The 22,268-nt window shown below is 42.4% G+C and overlaps 1 protein-coding gene across 1 annotated transcript in view; it reads left to right on the top strand.

Annotated features, from left to right (window-relative positions):
• The window catches only part of ARMC10 (armadillo repeat containing 10), a 39,594-nt gene that overhangs the window by 14,502 nt on the left and 2,824 nt on the right, over positions 1-22,268 (top strand). The window contains exons 2-5 of the mRNA XM_047694156.1: positions 10,040-10,188; positions 12,855-12,989; positions 16,025-16,201; positions 21,468-21,539. Of these exons, the coding sequence (XP_047550112.1) occupies positions 10,040-10,188; positions 12,855-12,989; positions 16,025-16,201; positions 21,468-21,539 (533 nt within the window). The remainder of the gene's footprint in view (positions 1-10,039; positions 10,189-12,854; positions 12,990-16,024; positions 16,202-21,467; positions 21,540-22,268) is intronic.

Raw genomic sequence — 22,268 nt, 5'->3', positions numbered from 1 at the left:
TAGCCCAGCTGGATATGGTATTCTTGGATGCATGTTTTACTCATTTAGTGCTCTGAATATATCATGCCAGTTCTTTCTGGCCTGCCAGGTCTCTGTGGATAAGTCTGCTGCCAATCTAATATTTTTACCATTGTATGTTACAGACTTCTTGTCTCGGGCTGCTTTCAGGATTTTCTCTTTGTCACTAAGACTTGTAAGTTTTACTATTAGATGACGGAGATGTGGACCTATTCTTACTGATTTTGAGGGGGGTTCTCTGTGCCTCCTGGATTTTGATGCTTGTTCCCTTTGCCATATTAGGGAAATTCTCTACTATAATCCGCTCCAATATACGTTCTACCCATCTCTCTTTCTCCTTCTTCTGGAATCCCAGTTATTCTAATATTGTTTCATCTTATGGTATCACTTATCTCTCACATTCTCCCCTCGTGGTCCAGTAGTTGTTTGTCTCTCTTTTGCTCAGCTTCTTTATTCTCCATCATTTGGTCTTCTATATCACTAATTCTCTTGTCTGCCTCATTTATCCTAACAGTAACAACCTCCATTCTTTTTTTTTTTTTTTTAAAGATCTTATTTGTTCCCCTTAATGAGAGAGAGAGAGATCACAAGTAGGCAGAGAAGCAGGCAGAGAGAGACGGAGAAGCAGGCTCCCTGCTAAAAAGAGAGCCTGATGTGGGGCTCGATCCCAGGAGCCTGGGATCATGACCGGAGCCTAAGGCAGAGGTTTAACCCAGTGAACCACCCAGGCACCCTAAGAGCCTCCATTCTTGATTATACCTCATTAATAGCTTTTTTTGATTTCAGCTTGGTTAGATTTTAGTTCTTTTATTTCTCCAGAAAGGGCTTTTATTTTCAGACAGGGTTTCTCTAATATCTTCCATGCCTTTTTCAAGCCCAACTAGCACCTTGAGAATCATCATTCTAAACTCTGGATCTAACATATTACCAACGTCCTTATTGATTAGTTTCCTAGCCGTCAGTACTGCCTCTTGTTCGTTTTTTTGTGTGTGGTTTTTCCACCTTGTCATTTTATCCAGATAAGAATATATGAACAAGAGAATAAAATACTGGGGCGCCTGGGTGGCTCAGTGGGTTAAAGCCTCTGCTTTCGGCTCAGGTAATGATCCCAGGGTTCTGGGATCGAGCCCCACATCGGGCTCTCTGCTCGGCAGGGAGCCTGCTTTCCTTCCTCTCTCTCTGCCTGCCTCTCTGCCTACTTGTGATCTCTGTCTGTCAAATAAATATAATCTTAAAAAAAAAGAGAATAAAATACTGAAAGGGTGGCAAAGACCCCAGAAAAATGTATGCTAACCAAATCAGAAGAGATCCCTAATTGGGAGGAGAAGAAAGGGGCGTAAAAAGAAATCTTTTAGAATATTTAAAAATTTTTAAAAATATATATATATATGTATAAGACTGTTGAGTAGAACAGAGCCATCGACTTAATTTGGGGTGTGTTTTAGTCTCTTAGAAGAAACTACCTCCCAAAATTTTCTTTAAAGAAAGGAAAACACATATATATACAAAAATAAGGGTAAACACGATGAAGGGATGGAATATGTTTGTAAAGATGAAAAATTAAAAAGAAAAACTTCTTAAAAAGTAATTGATAAGATAAGTTGGTTGGAAAAAGAAAAAGTGGAGAGAATTTGCTCAGGCTGGAGACTAGAACAAAGCCCTGTGCTAGATTTAGGGTATATTTTGATCTATTAGAAGAAATTGTATCCCTGAATTTTTCAGAAGAAAATATCCTATATGTCTACTAAAATAAAGTTAGATACAATGAAGTATAAAATATAATAATGAAAAATTTTAAAAGATTTTTTTAAAGAAAGGTATTGTTAAGATAAACTAGTTTAAAAAAAAACATTAAAAAAGGAAAGAGGAAAAGTTAAAAAAATAGAATAAAAAAAATAAAATTTAAAAAATTTAATTGGGGTGCCTGGGTGGCCTAGTGGGTTAAGGGTCCTGGGATCAAGCCCCACATCGGGCTCTCTGCTCAGCGGGGAGCCTGCTTCCCCACCTCTCTCTCTGCCTGCCTCTCTGCCTGCTTGTGATCTCTGTCAAATAGATAAATAAAATTTTTTTTTTAATTGTTTTAATAACTTTGCAAGACTAAAGAATCATGGGGAGAAAGCCATGAATTCCATGCTTTGCTTTCCCCTCCTCTGGAGTTCCGCTGTTCTCCTTGATTGGTGAACTTGGTCTTGGCTGGATGTTCTTGCTGATCTTCTGGGGGAGGGGTCTGTTGCAGTGATTCTCGAAAGTCTTTGCCCGAGGTAGAATTGTGCCGCCCTTTCCACGGTTGGGCTATGTAATATGCTCTGCTTGGGTTCGCTCTTGGGGCGCTTTTGTTCCCTGAACGCTTTCCCTAGAGCTCTGGAGGACAAGAATGAAAATGGTGGCTTCTCATTCTCCAGGCCGGAGGAGCCAAGAGCTCAGGGCCCCATTCCTCAGTGCGCCCCTCAGAGAAAAGCGCTTAATCACTCCCGTCTCCCTGGTCTCTGGCCGCACTTGGAGCTCACCCAGCCTGTGACCCAGCATTTCTGTCTCTGGCACACAGCCCCGTTTGGATTCTCCAAACCCAGCAGATTCCTGCCATGCTGCTCTTCTGGCGGAGGAAGGTGGGTCTCCCCGGATCTGCTACTTGTGGAGTCCCTGCCCAAAAGAGCAGTGGCCTGACTGTGCCACAGATCACAGTTTAAGGTAACCCCGAGCTGAGAGCTCATTCCCCGGCTCTGTCTCTGTAGCTGGCTTCCCCGCTCTGATACCTGCGAGCTCTGCTGCACTCAAGACACCCCCGATCCTTCTGTGACCCTCGTGACCTGGGACCACACTGTCCCCACGAGGGCTCCACCCCTGCTTAGCCTATGGAGCTATGTCCCTCAGTAGAGCAGACTTCTAAAAGTCCTGATTTTGGGGCGCCCGGGTGGCTCAGTGGGTTAAAGCCTCTGCCTTCAGCTCAGGTCATGATCCCAGGGTCCTGGAATCGAGCCCCGCATCAGGCCCTCTGCTCAGCAGGGAGCCCGCTTCCTCCTCTCTCTCTGCCTGCCTCTCTGCCTACTTGTGATCTCTGTCTGTCAAGTAAATAAATAAAATCTTTCAAAAAAAAATAATAAAAGTCCTGATTTTGTACTCCATTGCTCCCCCGCTTGCCGGGAGCCAGCCCCCCCCCACCCCCACCCACCGTGTTCTATCTTCTGTCGCTTCAGATTCACGTCTCTGCACATCCTACCTTTCAGAAAGTGGGCGATTTTCTGTTTCTAGAATTGCTGCTCCTCTTCTCTTCAGTCTCCTGTTGGGTTTGTAGGTGTTCGGAATGCTTTGGTAACTACCTGAACTCCTGCGACCTGATGTCATCTCAGGCTTCTACTCCTCCACCATCTTGACTCTCTCCTCCAGTTTTTGTTTTTGTTCTTATCCTTTGGGCCACTCTAAGCTTTTTGATTGGAGGCTTGAGGCCATTTACATTTAAAATAATTTTCAGTAGGTATGGATTTAATGCCATTTTGTTAATAGTTTTCTGGCTGTCTGTATTTCCTTTGTGCCTTTCTTTTCTTGCTCTCTTTGTGGTGTGATGATTACTGTAGTGGTAGGTTTAGATTCCTTTACCTTTAATGTTTCTTTATCTACCATACGTTTTTGCTTTGTGGTTACCATGAAGCTTACCTAAAACATAACAGTCTATTTTAAGTTGATAATAACTAAAATTTGAATGCATTCTTAAGCTGTACGTTCTTACTCCTCCACATACACACAGTTTATGTTTCTGGTATCACAATTTATATCTTTGTCTTCTGTATCCCTTAAATTATTGTACTGATAGTTATTTTTACTATGACTTTTAGCTTTCATACTGAATTTGTAAGATAAGTGACTTGCCCACCACCAATACATTATTTGGAATATAACTATGTATCTTTATCAGCAAGATTTATACATGTATGTATTTTCCTGCTACTAATTAGCACCCTTTGTTTCAGCTTTAGGAAATTCCTTTAGCATTTCTTGTAAGACCAGGCTAGAGGTGCTGAGCTCCTTCAGCTCTTGCTTGTCTGGAAAATTCTTTCTCTCTCCTTTATTTATGAAGGACAACTTCGCCAGTTAGATTTTTCTTGGTTAAGTTTTTTTTTCTTTCAGCACTTTGAATATACTGTGACACTCCCTTCTGGCCTCCAAAGTTTTGGCTAAAAAATCTGCTCATGGTCTTATATGTAATGAGTTATTTTTCTGTCGTGGCTTGTAAGATTTTCTCCTTGAGTTTAGCTTTTTTTTTTTTTTTTTTTTTTTTTTTTTAATTTTTTTTTAAAATTTATTTGACAGACAGAGATCACAAGTAGGCAGAGAGGCAGACAGAGAGAGAGGGAAGCAGGCTCCCCGCTGAGCAGAGAGCCTGATGCAGGGCTCGATCCCAGGACCCTGGGATCATGACCTGAGCCGAAGGCAGAGGCTTTAACCCACTGAGCCACCCAGGCGCCCCTTGAGTTTAGCTTTTGACTTTTTTTAAAAAGATGTTATTTAGGGGCGCCTGGATGGCTCAGTTAAGCATATCCCTTTGGCTCAGGTCATGATCCCAGGGTCTTGGGATCAAGTCCCGCATCAGGCTCCCTGTTCAGAAGAGAGCCTGCTTCTCCCTCTCTCTCTGCTGCTCCCTCTTGTGCGTGCACACTCATTTTCACTTTTTCTCTCTCAGACAAATAAATGAAATCTTTTTAAAAAATCTTTTTTTTTTAAGATTTCATTTATTTGTCTGAGAGAGAGAGAGCGATAGGTCTCCTAAGCTATCTTCATTTTTATTTTCCTGCTCTGATTGGATGAGTTCTCCTGCCCTGTCTTCTAGTTCACTGATCCTGTCTTCCCCTTCCTCTAGTCTGTTATTGAATCCCTCTAGTAGTTTGTTTTTGTTGTTTTCGGTTCCGTTATTATATTCTTCAGCTTTGTGACTTCTGCTTGACACTTTCTTTTATTTTCTTTCCCAGTCTTAAAGGAGTGATCTCATGTAGGAAATTAATCTTACTGTTCAACTGTGCCCAGGTCTTGGCTGTCTCTCCAAGCTTTGTGATTGTTCAAGCATCCTGTTTCTAACAGCTCATAGTAGTTGAGAGTGTGCCAAGCCCTGTCTATGTCCCAAAGGGAAGGATCTCTCATTCAGTGCTTAGATACAGGCTGAGTAGAAGCCAAACCTGTAGTTAGCAGCTTTTACAGTATGGAAATACACCTGCCAGTGGAAGACTGAGATGGGTGTTTGATCTTTCTGTACTGAGCCCTGGGGTGATAGCTAGTTTTGAACTATTTCTTTGTTTGCTGCCATCCCACAGAACCTGTGGGTCCTTCTGGCCACTAGATCCAGGTGATCAAGGGGCATCTCTTGGGCAGCAGCCACAAAAACCAGGGTGCCAGACATGTGTGCAGACTCCTTTCTGGGAAATACCAGCATCCTAGAGCGAGGCACGGGGAGAGTGCAAAGATGGGACCATCCAGCCTCCCCATCTCTGGAGAGTATTGCTGTCAGCCCCTTGTCGTTTGTTCAAAGAGAAGTCTGCCCCTCAAGCTGCCTTGCAGTTATTAAGATAAATAAATAGGCCTCTTTGATGGAAAGACTGGTGCCAGTCTACTGCCTCTGCTGGCCATAGGGGTTAAGCCATGGCTAGTATGTGCAAGCCCTTTAAAAACTCTCTCTTAGTTTGCTGTAGCCTGGTGGGTGTAATGGATGCAAGTTTCGTTGGCTTTCAGAGCCAGGTATTTTGGAAGCCCGTGTCTCAGCTAGAAGTCTTAAAAATTGGAAGATAGGGTGTGGGGTCCAAAGCCTTTGCTCTTCAGGGAGATGCTGGGAGTTGTGAGTTCCGGCCGGGTTATATGTTGCCGCACCAGGGGAGGTGGTGATGGCAAGATTGTGTTTCATCCTCTACTGTCAGTTTTAGTGGGGGGTTTTCCTCAACTTTTCTCATTTCTGGATTTCTTCCAGAGAGAATTATCCTTGATGTAGCAATAGATTGAAGGTGTCTGTGTGAAGAGATCAGTTCAGGATCTTCCTATGTCACCATATTGAACCAGACTGGGTCTTTTTTTTTTTTTTGGTCTTCAGTATTAAGAAATTTGTAATTCCTGTAACAGCTTAGACTGTTTGAGAGCATTGGGAAAGATGAAAATACATTTCCATGATTTATTTATCACTGGAAGTTTGTACCTCTTAATCCCCTTCACCTGTTTCACCTGCTCCCCAACCCCTCCCACCTCTGTTAACGAGCAGTTTGTTTCTTGTATCTATGAGTCTGTTTCTGGTTTTTGTTTATTTTGTTTCTTAGATTCCACATATAAGTGAAATCATATGGTATTTGTCTTTCTGGCTCTTTACACTTAGCTTAATACCTTCCCAGTCCATCCCTGTTGTTGCCAATGGCAGGATTTCAATATTTTTTATGGCCAAATAATATTCCATTGTGTGTGTGTGTGTGTGTGTGTGTGTGTGTGTGTGTGTGTGTGTGTGTGTATACACACATCACTTCTTTTTAATCCACTCATCAACTGTCAGTGGACACTTAGGTGGCTTCCACATCTTGGCTGTTCAAAATAATGCTGCAAGAAAGGGGTACATATGTCTCTGTTCTAATTGTTTTCATTTTCTTCAGATAAAAACCCAGGAGTTGCTGGATCATAGGGTAGGTCTATTTTTAACTTTTTGAGGAGATTCCATGCTGTTTTCCAGAGTGGCTGCACCAGTTTGCGTTCCCACCTGCAGTGTAGAAGGGTTCCCTTTTCTCCCTATCCCCACCAACTCGTTATTATTTGTGTTTTTGGTAACGGCCAGTCCGACGAGTGTGAGGTAACAGCTCACCGTGGTTGCGATTTGCATTTCCCTGATGACGGTGCTGAGCGTCTTTCCACGTGCCTGCAGCCATCTGGATATAGACTTCGGAAACATGTCTGTGCAGGTGTTCTGCCTGCTTTTTAATCAGGATTTTTGTTTTCTCCCACAGATATGTGTACAAAATCACACGACTTTAGAGGTGCACCTTTGGAACCAGTTGTAGTCTTAGATCACCCCCTCTTTTTTAATCGATGAGGAAAGCTGAGACCCCAAAAGAGGTTGAAGGACTTGTCTGCACTTTGTATTTTCGTTTCTCTGGCTTTTTGCTACTAACTACCTGTGTGGCTTTGGGCAAATCTTTAAACAGTCCTAGCTTCGGTTTCCTCCTGTATAAAAAGAGTTCGGATGAACCCCCAAATTCTTTCCTTTCTAAAATCTGTTCTTGTCATTTTTTCACTTTTCAAATATTTGGGGGATGAAATCCTGTTTTACAAAGTGTACATGAGGCAGGTAATGGATTCAGAAGTAAAAGCAGAGTCCAGAGATCCTAATTATTAAACTTGAGAGTGAAAAACTGCTGGCCTCTCGGCTTTTAGATGTTCCTAACGGGCTTCTTACGTGCTTTCTTAGGACAGCATATCACTTATTAACTCCACCATCTCTACTTGGCCCTTTCCCTCATATTTTCCTGTGATTCATCCTTAAGGCAATATACGTAATTGTTTTTATTACAAGAGTAATGCGTATTTATTGTAAAAAAAAAAAAAAAAACATGCTCATAAGCACAGGGTAGAAAATAAGTCATTCGTAATCCAGCACCCAAAGATAACTACCCTTAATAATTTGGTATGTATTTTTTTAAAGATCTTATTTATTTATTAGAGTCAGATCACAACAGAGAGCACGAATAGGGAGGAGCAGGGAACCCCACCCCCACTCAGGGCTTGATCCCAGGACCCCCGGATCATGACCTGAGCTGAAGGCAGATGCTTAACTGACTGAGCCACCCAGGCGCCGCTGGTAGGTGTTTTAAAAAAGACAAGGCAGGAGCACCTGGGTGGCTCAGTGGGTTAAGGCCTCTGCCTTCAGCTCAGGTCGTGATCCCGGTGTCTTGGGATCGAGCCCCGCATCCGGCTCTCTGCTCGGCAGGGAGCCTGCTTCCTCCTCTCTCTCTGCCTGCCTCTCTGCCTACTTGTGATCTCTGTCTGCCAAATAAATAAATAAAATCTTTTATTAAAAAAAAAAAAAAAGACAAGGCAGGGGTGCCTGGGTGGCTCAGTGGGTTAAAGCCTCTGCCTTCAGCTTAGTTCATGATCCCAGAGTCCTGGGATGGAGCCCGGCATCGGGCTCTCTGCTCCGTGGGGAGCCTGCTTCCTCCTCTCCCTCTGCCTGCCTCTCTGCGTGCTTGTGATCTCTGTCTGTCAAATAAATAAAATCTTCAAAAAATAAAAATAAAAAAGACAAGGCACAGGGTGGTTAGGTGGCTCAGTCAGTTAAGCGTCTGCCTTTGGCTCACTTCGTGATCTCCAGGGTCCTGGGATCGAGCCCCGCATTAGCCTCCCTGCTTCTCCCTCTCTCTCTCCCTCTGCCCTTTCTCTTACGTGTGCAGGTATGGTTTCTCTCTCTCTTTCAAATAAATAAAGAATCGTTTAAAAAAAAAAAAAAGACACAGATGTGACCTCATATAGCACCTATTGTGTAGGCTGCCCCTGCCCCTGCCGTGTTCTGTGGACACGTGCACTAACTTATATTCATGGTTTTAGTTTTCAGGACTCATGTTCTATTTTTATAACACAAGGATGGTGTTATAAAATAGTTCCTATTTTTTCTGTGATAATTTCTATAAATAGGTTGTTTCTTTCTTTTTTCTTTTTTTAAGGTAGAGCTAAATTCTAAGTCACTGACCAGATCCAGCATTTGACTGCTGTAGCTTTTACTCAGAATGGAATCTTTCCTGTTGTCCTTGCCCCCAGCAGGACTGTATCCTGGTCATCAGGCCATGTCCATGTAAACCAAACAAAACTGCCACACTGGCAACATGATTGAGTGACTCCCACAGATTTTTCTCCTACCTGAGGTGCTCCAAAAATTGTGATCACGGGGCACCTGGGTGGCTCAGAGGGTTAAGCCTCTGCCTTCGGCTCAGGTCATGATCTCAGGGTCCTGGGCTCAAGCCCCACATCGGGTTCTCTGCTCAACGGGGAGCCTGCTTCCCCCCCCAACCCCCTGCCTGCCTCTCTGCCTACTTGTGATCTCTGTCTGTCAAATAAATAAATAAAAATCTTTAAAAAAAATTATGATCAAAAAGCTTTACTTAATTAAATCCTTTTCCTTAAGTACTGTATGCCTCTAGGCAAGTGTTCCATTGGATACATGTATCTGATTTTTAAAGAAGGAAAAGAATGTGCTCTGGTATGCAGTGCCTCACTGAGGGAGAATTATCAAGTGACCATTGGCTCATTTCTTTTTTCTTTCCTTTTCTTTTTTAAGTGAGCTCCATGCTGAGTTTCGGGAAGCCCAGTGTGGGGCTTGAACTCAATACCCTGGGATCAAGACTTAAGCTGAGATCAAAGTCGAATGCTTAAACCAAGTGAGCCACCTACATGCCCCCTTTGGCTAATTTCTTAATGTCTGTAAGCCTCAGTTTCCCATCTGTAAATTGAGAATTTTAATATCTTCTTCCAAAGGTTACTTGAAGATTAAATGAGATAAAGCATATGAAGTGCTTAAACTGTGCCTGGCATCAGAGCGTGCATTCTGTGTTACTTAAAAGAAACTTCTGGGGCAGCTGGGGGGCTCCATCAGTCAAGTGTCTGCCTTCAGCTCAGGTTATGATCTCAGGGTCCTAGGATCGAGCCCCACATTGGGCTTTACCCTCAGCGAGGAGTCTGCTTGTCCCTCTCCCTCTGCCCCTCCCCACCACTTATGCTCACTCACTCTCTCTCAAATAAGCAAATAAAAACTTTAAATTAAAAAAAAAAAACACTTTTTTAGGGGCATCTGAGTGGCTCAGTCAGTCAAGTGCTGGACTGGACTGCAGCTCAGGTTCCTGTGACAGAGCCCCATGGCAGGCTCGTGCTGGGAGTGGAGCCTGCTCAAGGTTCTCCCTCTGCCCCTCCCCCTTTCTCCCCCACCCTGCTCACACACTTGTGTGCTCTCTTTAACAAACAAATTTTTTTTTAATTTCATATTGATTTTAAATGAATTTTAAATCATTTTGTTCTTTTGCAGAAGACTTAACCAATGGTTCCCATGATGATGTCCTCAACGTTGACCAGCTCCAGAAACTCCTCTACCTGCTTGAGTCAACTAATGATCCTGTAATTATTGAAAGAGCTTTGGTCACTCTGGGTAACAATGCAGCCTTTTCAGCTAACCAAGTAAGTACCTTGTCTCTGAGTGGGTGCCCCCCATCCTTACACACTGGCAGTTAATTGTGATCCTGATAAGGCATTTAATCCTGGAGCCCCTCTCTCCTCATCTGTACAGTGTGGGGATATGTACCTACCACGTAGCGTTTGTTTATTTCTGAAAAGCACACCCGAATAGTGACATTCGTATTCCTGGGATTCTAGATCCCTAGGAAGTTGGTCACAGGCATCACATTTGTGGTAAGTGTGATCTACTCCACTTAGCATTACATGGCCTTTTTAATTATTTAAAATTCAGCAGTGTTGCAGGAGAACAGTGAACTCATCTAACATTGAACTTCATGCTTTCCGTTATATGTAGGTTTTGTGGGGGGTTCGAAGGCAGGGGGAGCCAGGACCATCGACAACTGCCGACCAGTGTAAACCCTTCTACCAGTAGAGATTTAACATGAGGTCTAAAGTGCTGAATTGGAATGCTTCCTTCTCCCCACTACCTCCAAGGAGAAAGTTTTTGGTTTTGTTTTTGGTTTTTAAGTGTAATGATTTTCAGCTAATGCATTTCATTGACTTGGTCATAAAAACATTATGAACTTTTCATAACTTTGTCATGAAAAAATGATGTTGAATTTATACTCTATTTCAGTCAAGTTTTTGCCAGCATGGCAAGGTTTACTGTAAAGCTCTGGAGATTTATAGGGAGATTTAAAGAATATTTGTTGATTACTCGTATTCTTTCCGTTGCAAGTGACAGAACCCAACTTACATTATTTTAAAACAAAAAGGGAAAATACTGAGCTCGGTTAACTTGAGCATCAAAGAATAGCTCTGGCTTCAGGCACAAGTGAAAACAGTTTAAGGTTACAGAGAGCGTGACCAGAGTGCTCTCACCCCCTCCATCTTTTGGCTCTGCTTAGCCCTGCTCCTTTTTGTGTATTGGGTTTGGGGTTTTTGGTTTGTTTTTTTTAATCTCTCTGGCCACAAAGAGGGTTTTGTCACTGGGATGGAGAGAAAGCCTCTGGCCTCCACAGCCTTCATCCCTGTGCCGGTGATCCCAATGGCGGAGTTGCTTGGCCGCAGTCAGGTGCCAGCCCTTTGGCTCAGGGGCTGTTCTGTGGCATCCCAGACCCCATGGGAGCACCCCACAGGCGGACGGCGGGGATGGATGGGAGCACATTCGACCAGCAGCCCCATTGGGGACTAAACAGGATAGGGGAGGTGCTTTCTCTGCCCCAGTGGGGAGAGGTGCCCGGCAGCTAAAAACAGCAGATGGTGACTCATTCATTAGCGTGCCTGGAGCGGTTTCTGACCCCGTAGTTTTGCTCCCTCAGAGAGGAGCTGCAGTGAAACTGGTTCCATAGCCACTGGCTGAACAAGTGCTTTCCTGGGTAAGGGAGTCTGTGCCCCTCGTCGTAAATTACAGTGCCCTGATCTGCCTTAATAGGATAGTTTAAAAAAACAACAACTGTTTTCTATTAATCACAGATCCTTAGGAAGAACCTGGCATTGCATAGGGAGTTTCTTTTCGTCCCACTGCTGAGCCCATTCTTGACAGTAGAGTAGGGTTTGGGGCTGTTGATAAAAAGTGGATGACGCCAGGAAACTGTCTCATTCTTTCCCTCGTAGAAGGGCATGTTTTATCCTGACAGGAGTAATTCTCAACTTAATTTTCTTGTAAGAACTGAAGTGGTTAATGTATCGTTCAGTACTGGGGCCAAAGGCACAAAGTAGCGTCGTGTTGGAACCAAGTATGAGAAATCCCTAGATTATTTTTTCTTTGAAAATTTGGGCATCATTTCTCAAATTGTGTAGAACTCTAATTCATCAAGATGTTGGTAGGTGCTTCCTCCTAAAACTCCCCACCCCCACTGAAAAATGACCCTCTCTTTTGTGTATAGTTCATGGAAATACTCCGTTCAGTGCTCCCCTCTTGGAAATTGCCAATACTCATGAACATCTGAGTGCTTCACAATAAAGAAGCGTCTACACTTAAACCCAGAGTTTCTCAAACTTACTGAACCATGGAACCTCCCTTGTCTTAATAGAACATCTGTTAACATCTTGAGGGATTTGTATTCCAAAGAATACATTTTAGCAAAATGTCACTTTGGTATCCTAAATCCTAACACTTGTGTCTGTAATAGGAAAATCATATAACTTATTTCAAAGTAAAATAATTTGTTTGTAAATTGCTTTGATATAATTTCAGTAGCTCTACCAATCTTCATTATAGATCTCCAAGCTATAGTTCTTAAATAATTATGTATCTTAATTAATCTTCAATCTGTTTTCTTTACCTTTAAAATTAGAGAAAGTAGGGTGCCTGGGTGGTACAGTTAATTAAGCAACTGCCTTGGGCTCAAGTCCTAATCCTGGAGTCCCAGGATCAAGTCCCGCATCCGGCTCCCTTCTCAGCAGGGAGTCTGCTTCTCCCTCTGACCCTTCCCCTTCTCATACTCTCTCTTTCTCTCTCTCTCAAAATAAATAAAATCTTAAAATATATATGTTAAAAAAAAAGTAAAATTATAGAAAGTAATTTTTTAAAATAAGAACTACAGATTGTGCATAGAAAAGTTATTTCCAAAGAGTCATTATAATTTTATTTTGTATTTGTGGATCCAAAAAATTTGATGAAGGGAGTGGGTATTGAAGCATGATCCTGTTTTTTCCCCTCTTAGGTCATTATTCGTGAATTGGGTGGTATTCCAGTCATTGGAAGCAAAATCAACAATCCCAACCACAGTATTAAAGAGAAAGCTTTAAATGCATTGAATAACCTGAGTGTGAATGTTGAAAATCAAGTCAAGATAAAGGTAAGTTACCTGAGACCGCAAATGTGTAAGTTTTCTATAAATGACAAGAGAAAACAACCATAGGGTTAGTTACAGACCTCTGTCACCTCACGTAATTGCCCTTTGTGTCTATGTGGTGAGAACATTTAAGATCTCTCCTCTTAGCACCTTTATGTAATACAGTGTAGTCACCCTGCTGTACATGAGATCCCAGAACTTACTCGTCTTCTAACTAGAAGTTTGTACCTTTTGAGCAAATCTCCCTATTTCCTTTATCCCTCAGCCCCTGGCAACCACCATGCCTCTCTTGTTTCTGTGAGTTGGGCTTTTTTACATATCTTTTTTAGGGAAATCTCCAGTATTTTTCTCTGTCTTATTTCACTTGGTATAATGCCCTGAAGGTCCATCCATTTGTTGCTAATGGCAGGATTTCCTTCCTTCTCATGGCTGAATAATTTTCCATTGTATATACAGACCACATTGGCTTCATTCATTCATCTGTCAACACGGGTTGTTTTGTGTCTTGGCTATTATGGATAATGCTGCAGTGAACATGGGTGCGTGTATCTTTTCAAATTATTCTTCCCGAGCTCTTCAGATGAATACACAACTGGAATTGCTGGATCCTATGGTAGTTTATATTTCTAATTTTTTGAGGAACCTCTACTGTGTTCCCATAATGGCTGTGCCCATTTACATTCCCCCGACAGAGCATAGGGGTTCCCTTATCTCCACATCTTTGCCAATGCTTGTTGTCTTTTTGACATTAGCCATTCTAACAGGTGTGAGGTGATAACCTCATTGTGGTTTTGATTTGGATTTCCCTGGTTTCCTGATTTTCCTGATGATTAGTGATACTGCGTGTCTTTTCATGTACCTGTTGACCATTTGCAGGTCTTTGGAAAAATATTTAGGTCCTCTGCCCATTTTTTATGGAGAATAAGGCAGAGGAAGGAGGAATCTGAACCAGCCAATAAGAGATGTCTTGGGCTTTTGAATTTGGGATTCATGGTAATCCAACTGTGCTAAAGGAACCTGGCCAGAGTCTGTTAATACCAGCAGAAAAGGAAATTAGGAAATTGTGTTATTTCAACATTTCCTGAGGTCCTGCTCTGTGGTAGAATTTACAAATGAACATGATTAACTCTTGTTTTAAGAAAGCTAGAAAGAGAAAAGGCCATAAATAGGTGTAATACAAGGTAGAACATGATAAAGTACTTCAAGGAAACATGTAAGTAAAATACTGTTGAGAAAGGAGAGATCTCATCCAAAAGTTTTGTAAAACATAGAGTACAACTTGGCTCTAAAGGTTTGGGGGGCATCTGACTTGGTTTCAGCTTAGGTCATGATCTCAGGGTCCTGGGATGGAGCCCCACGTTGGGCTCCACGCTCGGTGTGGAATCTGCTTGTCCCTCTCCCTCTGCTTCCTCTTCCCTCCCTCTCCCTGGAATAAATAAATAAAATCTTTAAAAAAAAAAAAAAAAGAGGAATGTCTGAAATTTCTACAAGCACAGTTGGGGAAGGAGGGAATTCCAGAAGGAAGCAGCAAAGGGAGGTAGACACAGCCTCAGGAATAACTGATGTGACCCATCTGGTGATTTTGTTACTGAACTTGAACCAGTGACTCAAAGATAATAAGGATCTGAATGCTCAACACATTTTAGGAAATTCTTAGAAAGGCATCAACATCTTATGAAAATAAATGGTTTAGGGGCACCTGGGTGGCTCAATGGTTAAAGCCTCTGCCTTCATCTCAGGTCATGATCCCAGGGCCCTGGCATCGATCCCCGCATCAGGATCCCTGTGCAGCAGGGAGCCTGCTTCCCCCCACTTCCCCCCACCGCCCCGCCTGCCTCTCTGCCTACTTGTGATCTCTGTCTGCGAAATAAATAAAAAAAGAAAGAAAATAAATTATTTATAAATAGCTGAGAAAATGGCTTTTTTTTTTTTTGGAAGGACAGATGTGTAATGAGATTGTGGCCAAAGAGAGCCAGGTGGCTTGTAAATGACATTTAGCTCTAAATCGAGATTAAAAATTTCATCTCTTTACTGCCATTACTCTAGGGTAACATGGATGTTTTCAGTTTGTTTGGTTTTTTTTTTTTTTTTTAAGCTTAATACTGGCTTATGGGACAGTTGGACATTTCTTACCATTTTATATTAGGAACTTTTTCTTATCAGTTGGAATTTAGGGTGTTTTAGTTAGGTGAATAGCAGTTATCTGTTATCTGTGAGACATCTATGAGCTTTTTCCAAGCTGGTAAGATCCTGACCAGAAATAGAAAACAGTTCCAGAAAATTTTCCATCACGGTGGGTTTCATTCTATCAGGTGTGAAGTAGGAGTACTACTGGCATTGTATTACGTTTTGCCAGTGGCAGTCATAGTATCAGGAAGGGACAGATCATAGACATATACCCAGGTAAAGATAATTTTGCCTCGGCTTACTGTTGATAGAACTAACCCTAGAGAAAAATTCTATTTCACTTTGATCCCCCTATTCTTCTAACATCATGTGGCTCCTAGACCCTGTTGTTAAGGTACTTACCGTGTTGCAGAATGACCAGACAGGTCTTCCTCCTCCATGTTCGTGTGCCCAACAAAGCAGCTCACAAGAAAGAAAGACTGAGCTGGGAGGCCCCCAACAGTTGAGAGGCCACTGGTGTTGAGAGCATGGTCTCTGGAATTGGACGTTGCTCCCCGACCAGCTGGCTTGATACTGGGCAGGGATCCAGGTTCCTTGAGGACTTGCCCTGGTCTGTAAAGTGCCCATTAATCACACACACACGCATATACACCCGCACTAGAGGTGTCTACCGGATTAAGTGGGGTGTGTTTGTAAAATGCTCCCACAGTGCCTGGCATTAAAAGGTTATTTGGGAAAAAAAAAAAAAAAAAAAAAATCCTCCAAAACTTGAGGGCTGGAGAGAAATACCATCGTTTTTGAGGAGCCAGCCTCCCCCTGAACTACTGTCCTCCTCTGCTGTATAGAAGTTACTGGGTCATAGACAGATTTCGGGAGATTCTAAGATGCTCACTTCTCCCCCCGACCTCTAGGTATACATCAATCAACTTTGCAAGGATGTCCTCTCCGGGCCCCTGGACTCTGCTGTGCAACTGGCCGGACTGAGATTGTTGACAAACATGACGGTCACCAATGACCACCAGCACATGCTTCGCAGTTACATCACAGACCTGTTCCATGTGCTGCTTACAGGAAATGGAAGTACCAAGGTACGAATGAAGCAGTTTTGACTCGGAAGTACAAAGAGCTGAGGCATCAAGATTTCTAAGATAGGAAATGAATTTTAAGTCCTCCATCTTAAGTTGATATCCCTCAGAAAAGAGCAAGTGTAGTTAAAGTTTACTAAAAGCCTTTTCATGAGCCCAAGAAAGTAAATTATTATATTTTAAAGATTTTTTTATTTATTTCAGAGAGAGAGAGAGTGAGATAGAGCATGAGGGGAAGAAGGTCAGAGGGAGAAGCAGACTCCCTATGGCGCTTGGAGCCTGATGTGGGATTCGATCCTAGGACTCCAGGATCATCACCTGAGCCGAAAGCGGTCGCCCAACCAACTGAGCCTCCCAGGTGCCCCAAAAGTAAATTATTTTCATCCCCAAGTAATCAACCTCAAAATGAATTTGTGAAAATGTGTTATTTCACTTACCAATAGATTAGCATTCATTTGATCTTCCAAAAATGAGTTTACCTTTTACTAAAGTGATACAGCCAGCTTCCCCCCTACACCAGGTTTAATTAGACATAATTGACTAACAGGAGTCTTTGAGTGATAATGCTGGTAATTGAATTTTTTGCTCCCCTTGAGGTTAGAACTTTTTTTTTTTAATTTAGCCATTATTTGCAGAAAAAAAATCTTTTGAAAACCACTTTTAAGTTAGTAATGGATGTCTGGTGCTTGATTTTGACCAGTAATGCAGATGTAGGAAGCTACGGAGACTAAGCAGGATCTCAGAACACACCCCCTGAAAGTAACTTGAGTAAACCTCTCCAATTAGTGTGCATTTTTCTCACGTGCCATGTTTCAAGAAATAGCATAAAAACAGAAGGTGGACTGATCAAAGGCTCTGATGAGTTGTGTTGATCAGCATTTTACAATACCGGTGTGTGTTTCTCACACACCAATTGAGAGAAAAACGCAAGAGCGTTTTAGAAGGACCACACTCGAGATACTCAACATCACTCACGTTATTTCTGGGGTCACCAAATGTTATTACAGGAGAGCCTCACTGTAGCCCTTTTAAAATTTGTTCTGGGATTTCCACATTTCCAGTAGCCAGAGGGACTTGGATCTGGTCTAAGATGTACCTAAAGGCATTCATAATTAAATGTAGTACTCTTTTTTTTTTTTTTTTGAAGATTTTTATTTTATTTATTTGACAGAGATCACAAATAGGCAGAGAAGCAGGCAGAGAGAGAGGGGGAAGCAGAGAGCCAGATGCGGGGCTCGATTCCAGGACCCTGAGATCATGACCTGAAACGAAGGCAGAGGCTTTACCCACTGAGCCACCCAGGCGCCCCAAATGTAGTACTCTTATTAGCAGTATTTCTGAAATACGCTCCATCCATGGGCAGTTTCCAAAGTGCATGCACCACTGACATCTCTCTCTCCAGTGAGAGAGAAGAGGAAACCCTTCCCTTTGCCTTACAGCATCACAACTACAGGACAGAGCTCTCCTCTGCCTGTGTCTGCAGCTGCTTTACCCAAAACCTCAGGAGGAACAAGGAGTTCAGAGCCAGGCGAGTCTGGCCTTGGGGCCGTATGGATCTGTCTCAGACGTGGTCTGTGTTTTAATATATTCTATGACTTCTTAGAAGATGACTCACACCACAATAGTATGTTCTATTTTTGCTTTGTTTTTCCATTCCATTGCCTGGTATGGCATTTCTGGGATAGAAAACTTGCTTTTTTGGTCTTCTGGGAACCCAACCACCAATTATAACATTAAACTCATTTTTTATGGAAAAACAAAGTTCCAAGTTGCAAATGAACTTTTGGACAGTAATCCATTTGTAAGAAAATGTACCCATTTTAGATATTTTCTTAGTAAATAACCAAATGACTTTTTAGAAATCTTATTTTTAGTAAGAGATCTCACCATAGTAGAACAACCTTTTGGGCACAACACTGATTCATAACCAAATATAGATAATGTAAGATAAACATAAATAAATCCTGTGTTAATAAAACTGCAAAGAGAGCAAAGAAAACTAACGGCTTAAAAGAATTGTCGTGGAGCCACCACAAGATGGCACATGTGATGAGAGGACTTCACATGGTTCAAACCAGAATACACACCCCAGCGTCCCCCGGAAGCAGGGCGGTCCCCTGAAACCTTGCCTAAGCCGCAGTGGTGTGAGACAGAGCAGCACTTACGGTTAATTTATATGGGAACACTTTTGAACGTTCCCAGACCCCTGCCCCCAGAAAAACCTGTCAGACTTTTCTGATAGCTTAGAACATATCTTGTTAACAGCTGCACAAAATAAATCAAGACCAGCACAGATGTTCGCAGCTCTGGCCACTCCGTGCTGACGTGCTGCGCGTGCCTCCTGGGGGTGTTGCCCCGTCAATACGCAGCAGAACACCCAATGCTGCTTTCTTTTTTTTCTTTCTTTCTTTTTAAATGAAAATCCTGTTTGGATTTCTTTTGGTTCGTGGAAATAGGTACCAGTAACATGGGTCTTTTATAAAAGTGAGGTGGCATAACGCAGACATTTGAAAAGCAAGGGGTGTCTGCAGCTTCTTATTTATATATATATATTTTTTAAGATTTTGTTAGAGCACAAGCAGGGGGAGCAGCAGGCAGAAACAGGCAGAGGGAGAAGCAGGATTCCCACTGAGCTGAGAGCCTGACGTGGGACTCAATCCCCCAACCCTGGAGACATGACCTGAGCCTAAGGCAGAGGCTTAAATGATGGAGCCACCCAGGCGCCTCTACCTGCGGCTTTTTAATCCGCAGCAGTGTTTGTAAATTATTTTCTCATGTTTTACTCCCTTCCGGAGCATAGCAACGTGGAATTTTAATTCAGGCTTCTAACTGAATAATTATGAATTAGAATATTGTTATGCAAATTACAAATAATTATTACTGCTGTGACTGTTCCCTGGTTATGAACCTGCCCGCGTTGGCCACTAGTGGGCCTTGTGGATTTTTACTTCATCCGGACTTAGATCCTACGTTTGGGACCTTCCTGTTTCAGAACTCGTGTCCATTTTCTTAAAACCTCACTGCCCTTGGAGACAAGTGTTTATCCCTAACACCTATTCTTTTTGCTGGCAGCCAGTCAGGCCAGACCAGATCTGCACGAACGGTTAGAAGTGGTCTTTCCTCTCTTAAGAGGCTATAATTCATAAGGAATATCTGTTTGAAAAACATGATCTCTGCCTAAACAAGAAACCGTTACCTGGGATTTCTGCTGGGGGGTAAGATGGGCAGGTGGGACAGTGGCTTTTGTTTTCACCCTACTTTCCCTTCTGCACAGTTTCCATTTTCTCATGACGATGTATTAATTTCCTAAGTTTTTTTTTAAATAGTTGATAAATTAAGCAAAGCCTTTTATCCCGCTTAACAGGTTAGCACGTACAACATGAATATGGAATGTGTAAGTATACAGTACAGGTGTGTGAAGACCAGAAAGAAACAAAACTTAGTGATTGGTTTTGGTCATGGAAATAGGGGTGAATTTCCTTTTCCTTTGTGCTTTTCTATCGCTTTTTAAAAATGTTCTATAGGAGGGGCTCCTGGAGAGCTCAGTTGGTTAAGTACCCAACTCTGATCTCAGGGTCATGAGTTCAAGCTCATGTCGGGGCTACTTAAAAAGAAATAATAAAAATGTTCTACCGGAAACACACAATGTTTTCTAAACATTGATCTTTGTCATACAAAAGGTTTTCTAAAATAAAGATCTGGGTTCCCTTCCAGGTCTAGTAGAGAGCACATTCCTCCTTCCCCACTCCTCACTTTGTGTCATTTCAAGTATCTTATACAAAGTATAGCTTTGTATGACCTGTGTCTTTGAACAGGAATTCTCTTTGAATGTTATTACAGTAGCTCCCCGTGCCACCCTCCCCCACCCCCATCCATGGTTCCACGTTCCACGGTTTGTCATCTGCTCTCAACCACAGTTGGGACGCAGATGATCCTTCTGGCTTCCCGTCAGAGGCTGCGTCACACCACCTATCATTCACCGCACTTCCTCTAGTCACATAGGCATTTTATCATCTCATAAGAAGGGTGAGTACAGAACACGAAGATATTTTCAGAGAGTGTCTCTTCAGCAGCACATGTACTAAATTAGAAAGATATTTTGAGAGATGACATTCATATAACTTATTACAGTACATTACTGTAATTGTTCTATTTTATTATTGTTGTAAATCTCTTACTGCACCCAATCTATAAATTTTAGCACAGGCATGTATGTATAGGAAAAAGTATATATATAGTTTGCTATTATCCATGATTTTAGGCGTGTGTTGCGGGGGGGTCTTCAAATATATCCCCTTAGAATGATAAGAGGCGGGCACCTGGGTGGCTCAGTGGGTTAAGCCTCTGCCTTCGGCTCAAGCTGTGATCCCAGAGTCCTGGGATCGAGCCCCGCATCAGGGGCTGTGCTAGCACAGAGCCTGCTTCCTCCTCTCTCTCTGCCTACTTGTGATCTCTGTCAAATAAATAAATAAAATCTTAAAAAAAAAAAAAAAAAGAATGATAAGGGGGGCTACAGTACTGACCAGTTCTAAGTGATGGGAATGCTGATATTTTAATTGTCAGCTCTAAGTTAACATTTGTTTGCCCATTATTTATCACTGCCTACTTGAAGGATATTAAAAACATTTTTCATGGGGCATCTGGGTGGCTCAGTTGGTCAAGCATCTGCCTTCAGCGTCTCCTTCTCCCTCTGCCCTTCCCTTCTGCTTGTGCTGGCACACACTCTCAAATATATATAATCTTTAGAAACAAAATTTTTAAATAAATTCTAAAAAACATTTTTCACATAAAAAGATAAGCTCAAAGTTTCATAGTAACCTACTAAAAAGGACTGTATGTTTATCTAGTCTTGGTAATCAAACTGTTCCAAGATCTTCATACTTCAAATATAAACAGGCTTTGAGAGAGTCCTTTTTTTTGTTCCAAAGATCATATTTCACTTACCAGTAATTGTAATAAAGCTCATTTATGTAAAATAATATTAAGCTTATTACCCTAGGTTAGGGGGCGAGGCAGGTTGACAGTGAGACAGACATTCACCATCTTCTCCCTGACAATGTGGCTGGAAGAATACGGTTTCACTAACCCTGCCATGTGAGCAGTACTCCGGGAGTGCTGTACAGGAGAGGGCTCCCTGGGGTACAGAATTTGAGCCGGAGACCGAAGCCCAGGCTGGACTTTAAAATGTGGACACACTGAGAGGATGGTGTGCCAGGGAGAGCAAATCCATGCTCACGGGTCTGAAATAAACCAGTACGACTTCTTTCAGGTTCAAGTTTTGAAACTGCTTGTGAACTTGTCTGAAAATCCAGCCATGGCAGATGGACTACTTAGTGCCCAGGTAAATAGCTAAGATACGTATTTTATAACTATATAAATATATAGATTTGGATGGATCTAGAAAGATTTATCCCAAAAATGTTAACAGAGTATCTGTGAGGAGCACAGGGTTTTGTTTTGTTTTGGTTCTTTTTGTCTACACAAATTTCCTAACTTTTCTGTAATGAACCAATTTTACTTTTAAAAAAACCATTTTGGAAGGGGCCTAACAACCACAAATTGTTCTGTCCATTTTGGGGTACACGTATGTGACCGCATCTCTTCCCCTTGACATGTTTGTGTCCGCACGTCTCCTCACGGGCACTGAAACACTAGTCCCCAGGACGCGCCACACGCCGAGCCCAGCGCCAGAACACCAGTGAGCACACTCGTGCAGCTTATGAGAAAAAACGAAACGTAGCAAACGAACACAATAACTAAAAGCTGAGATAAGTGTTCTGAAGGAAGCGAAGGTGGTGCAGACCATGAACGGGGCTCCACTCCTGTAAGGGAAGGACCTGCTCCTCCCTGCGCCCCAGCCCTGCAGGTTACAGGGGGCGCGACGTGTCCGGGGAACTGAGGGTCGCCGGGAGGGCTGAATGACGGACCTTAAAATGGATGTGGGTGTTTTTCCCAAGACTACCTTTTAGAACTCCAAGAAAATAGTATTTTTCAGCTGAAACAGTGAAACCTTTGTTTCCGTTAGTGTAAAGCATAACGGTGCGTAAGATTTTATATTGATGTTAGACTA

The sequence above is a fragment of the Lutra lutra genome, chromosome 11 (genome assembly GCF_902655055.1).
Source record: "Lutra lutra chromosome 11, mLutLut1.2, whole genome shotgun sequence".
NCBI lineage: Eukaryota > Metazoa > Chordata > Mammalia > Carnivora > Mustelidae > Lutra > Lutra lutra.
The sequence above is the reverse complement of the archived record's forward strand: the minus strand, read 5'-3'. Positions and strand labels throughout refer to the sequence as shown.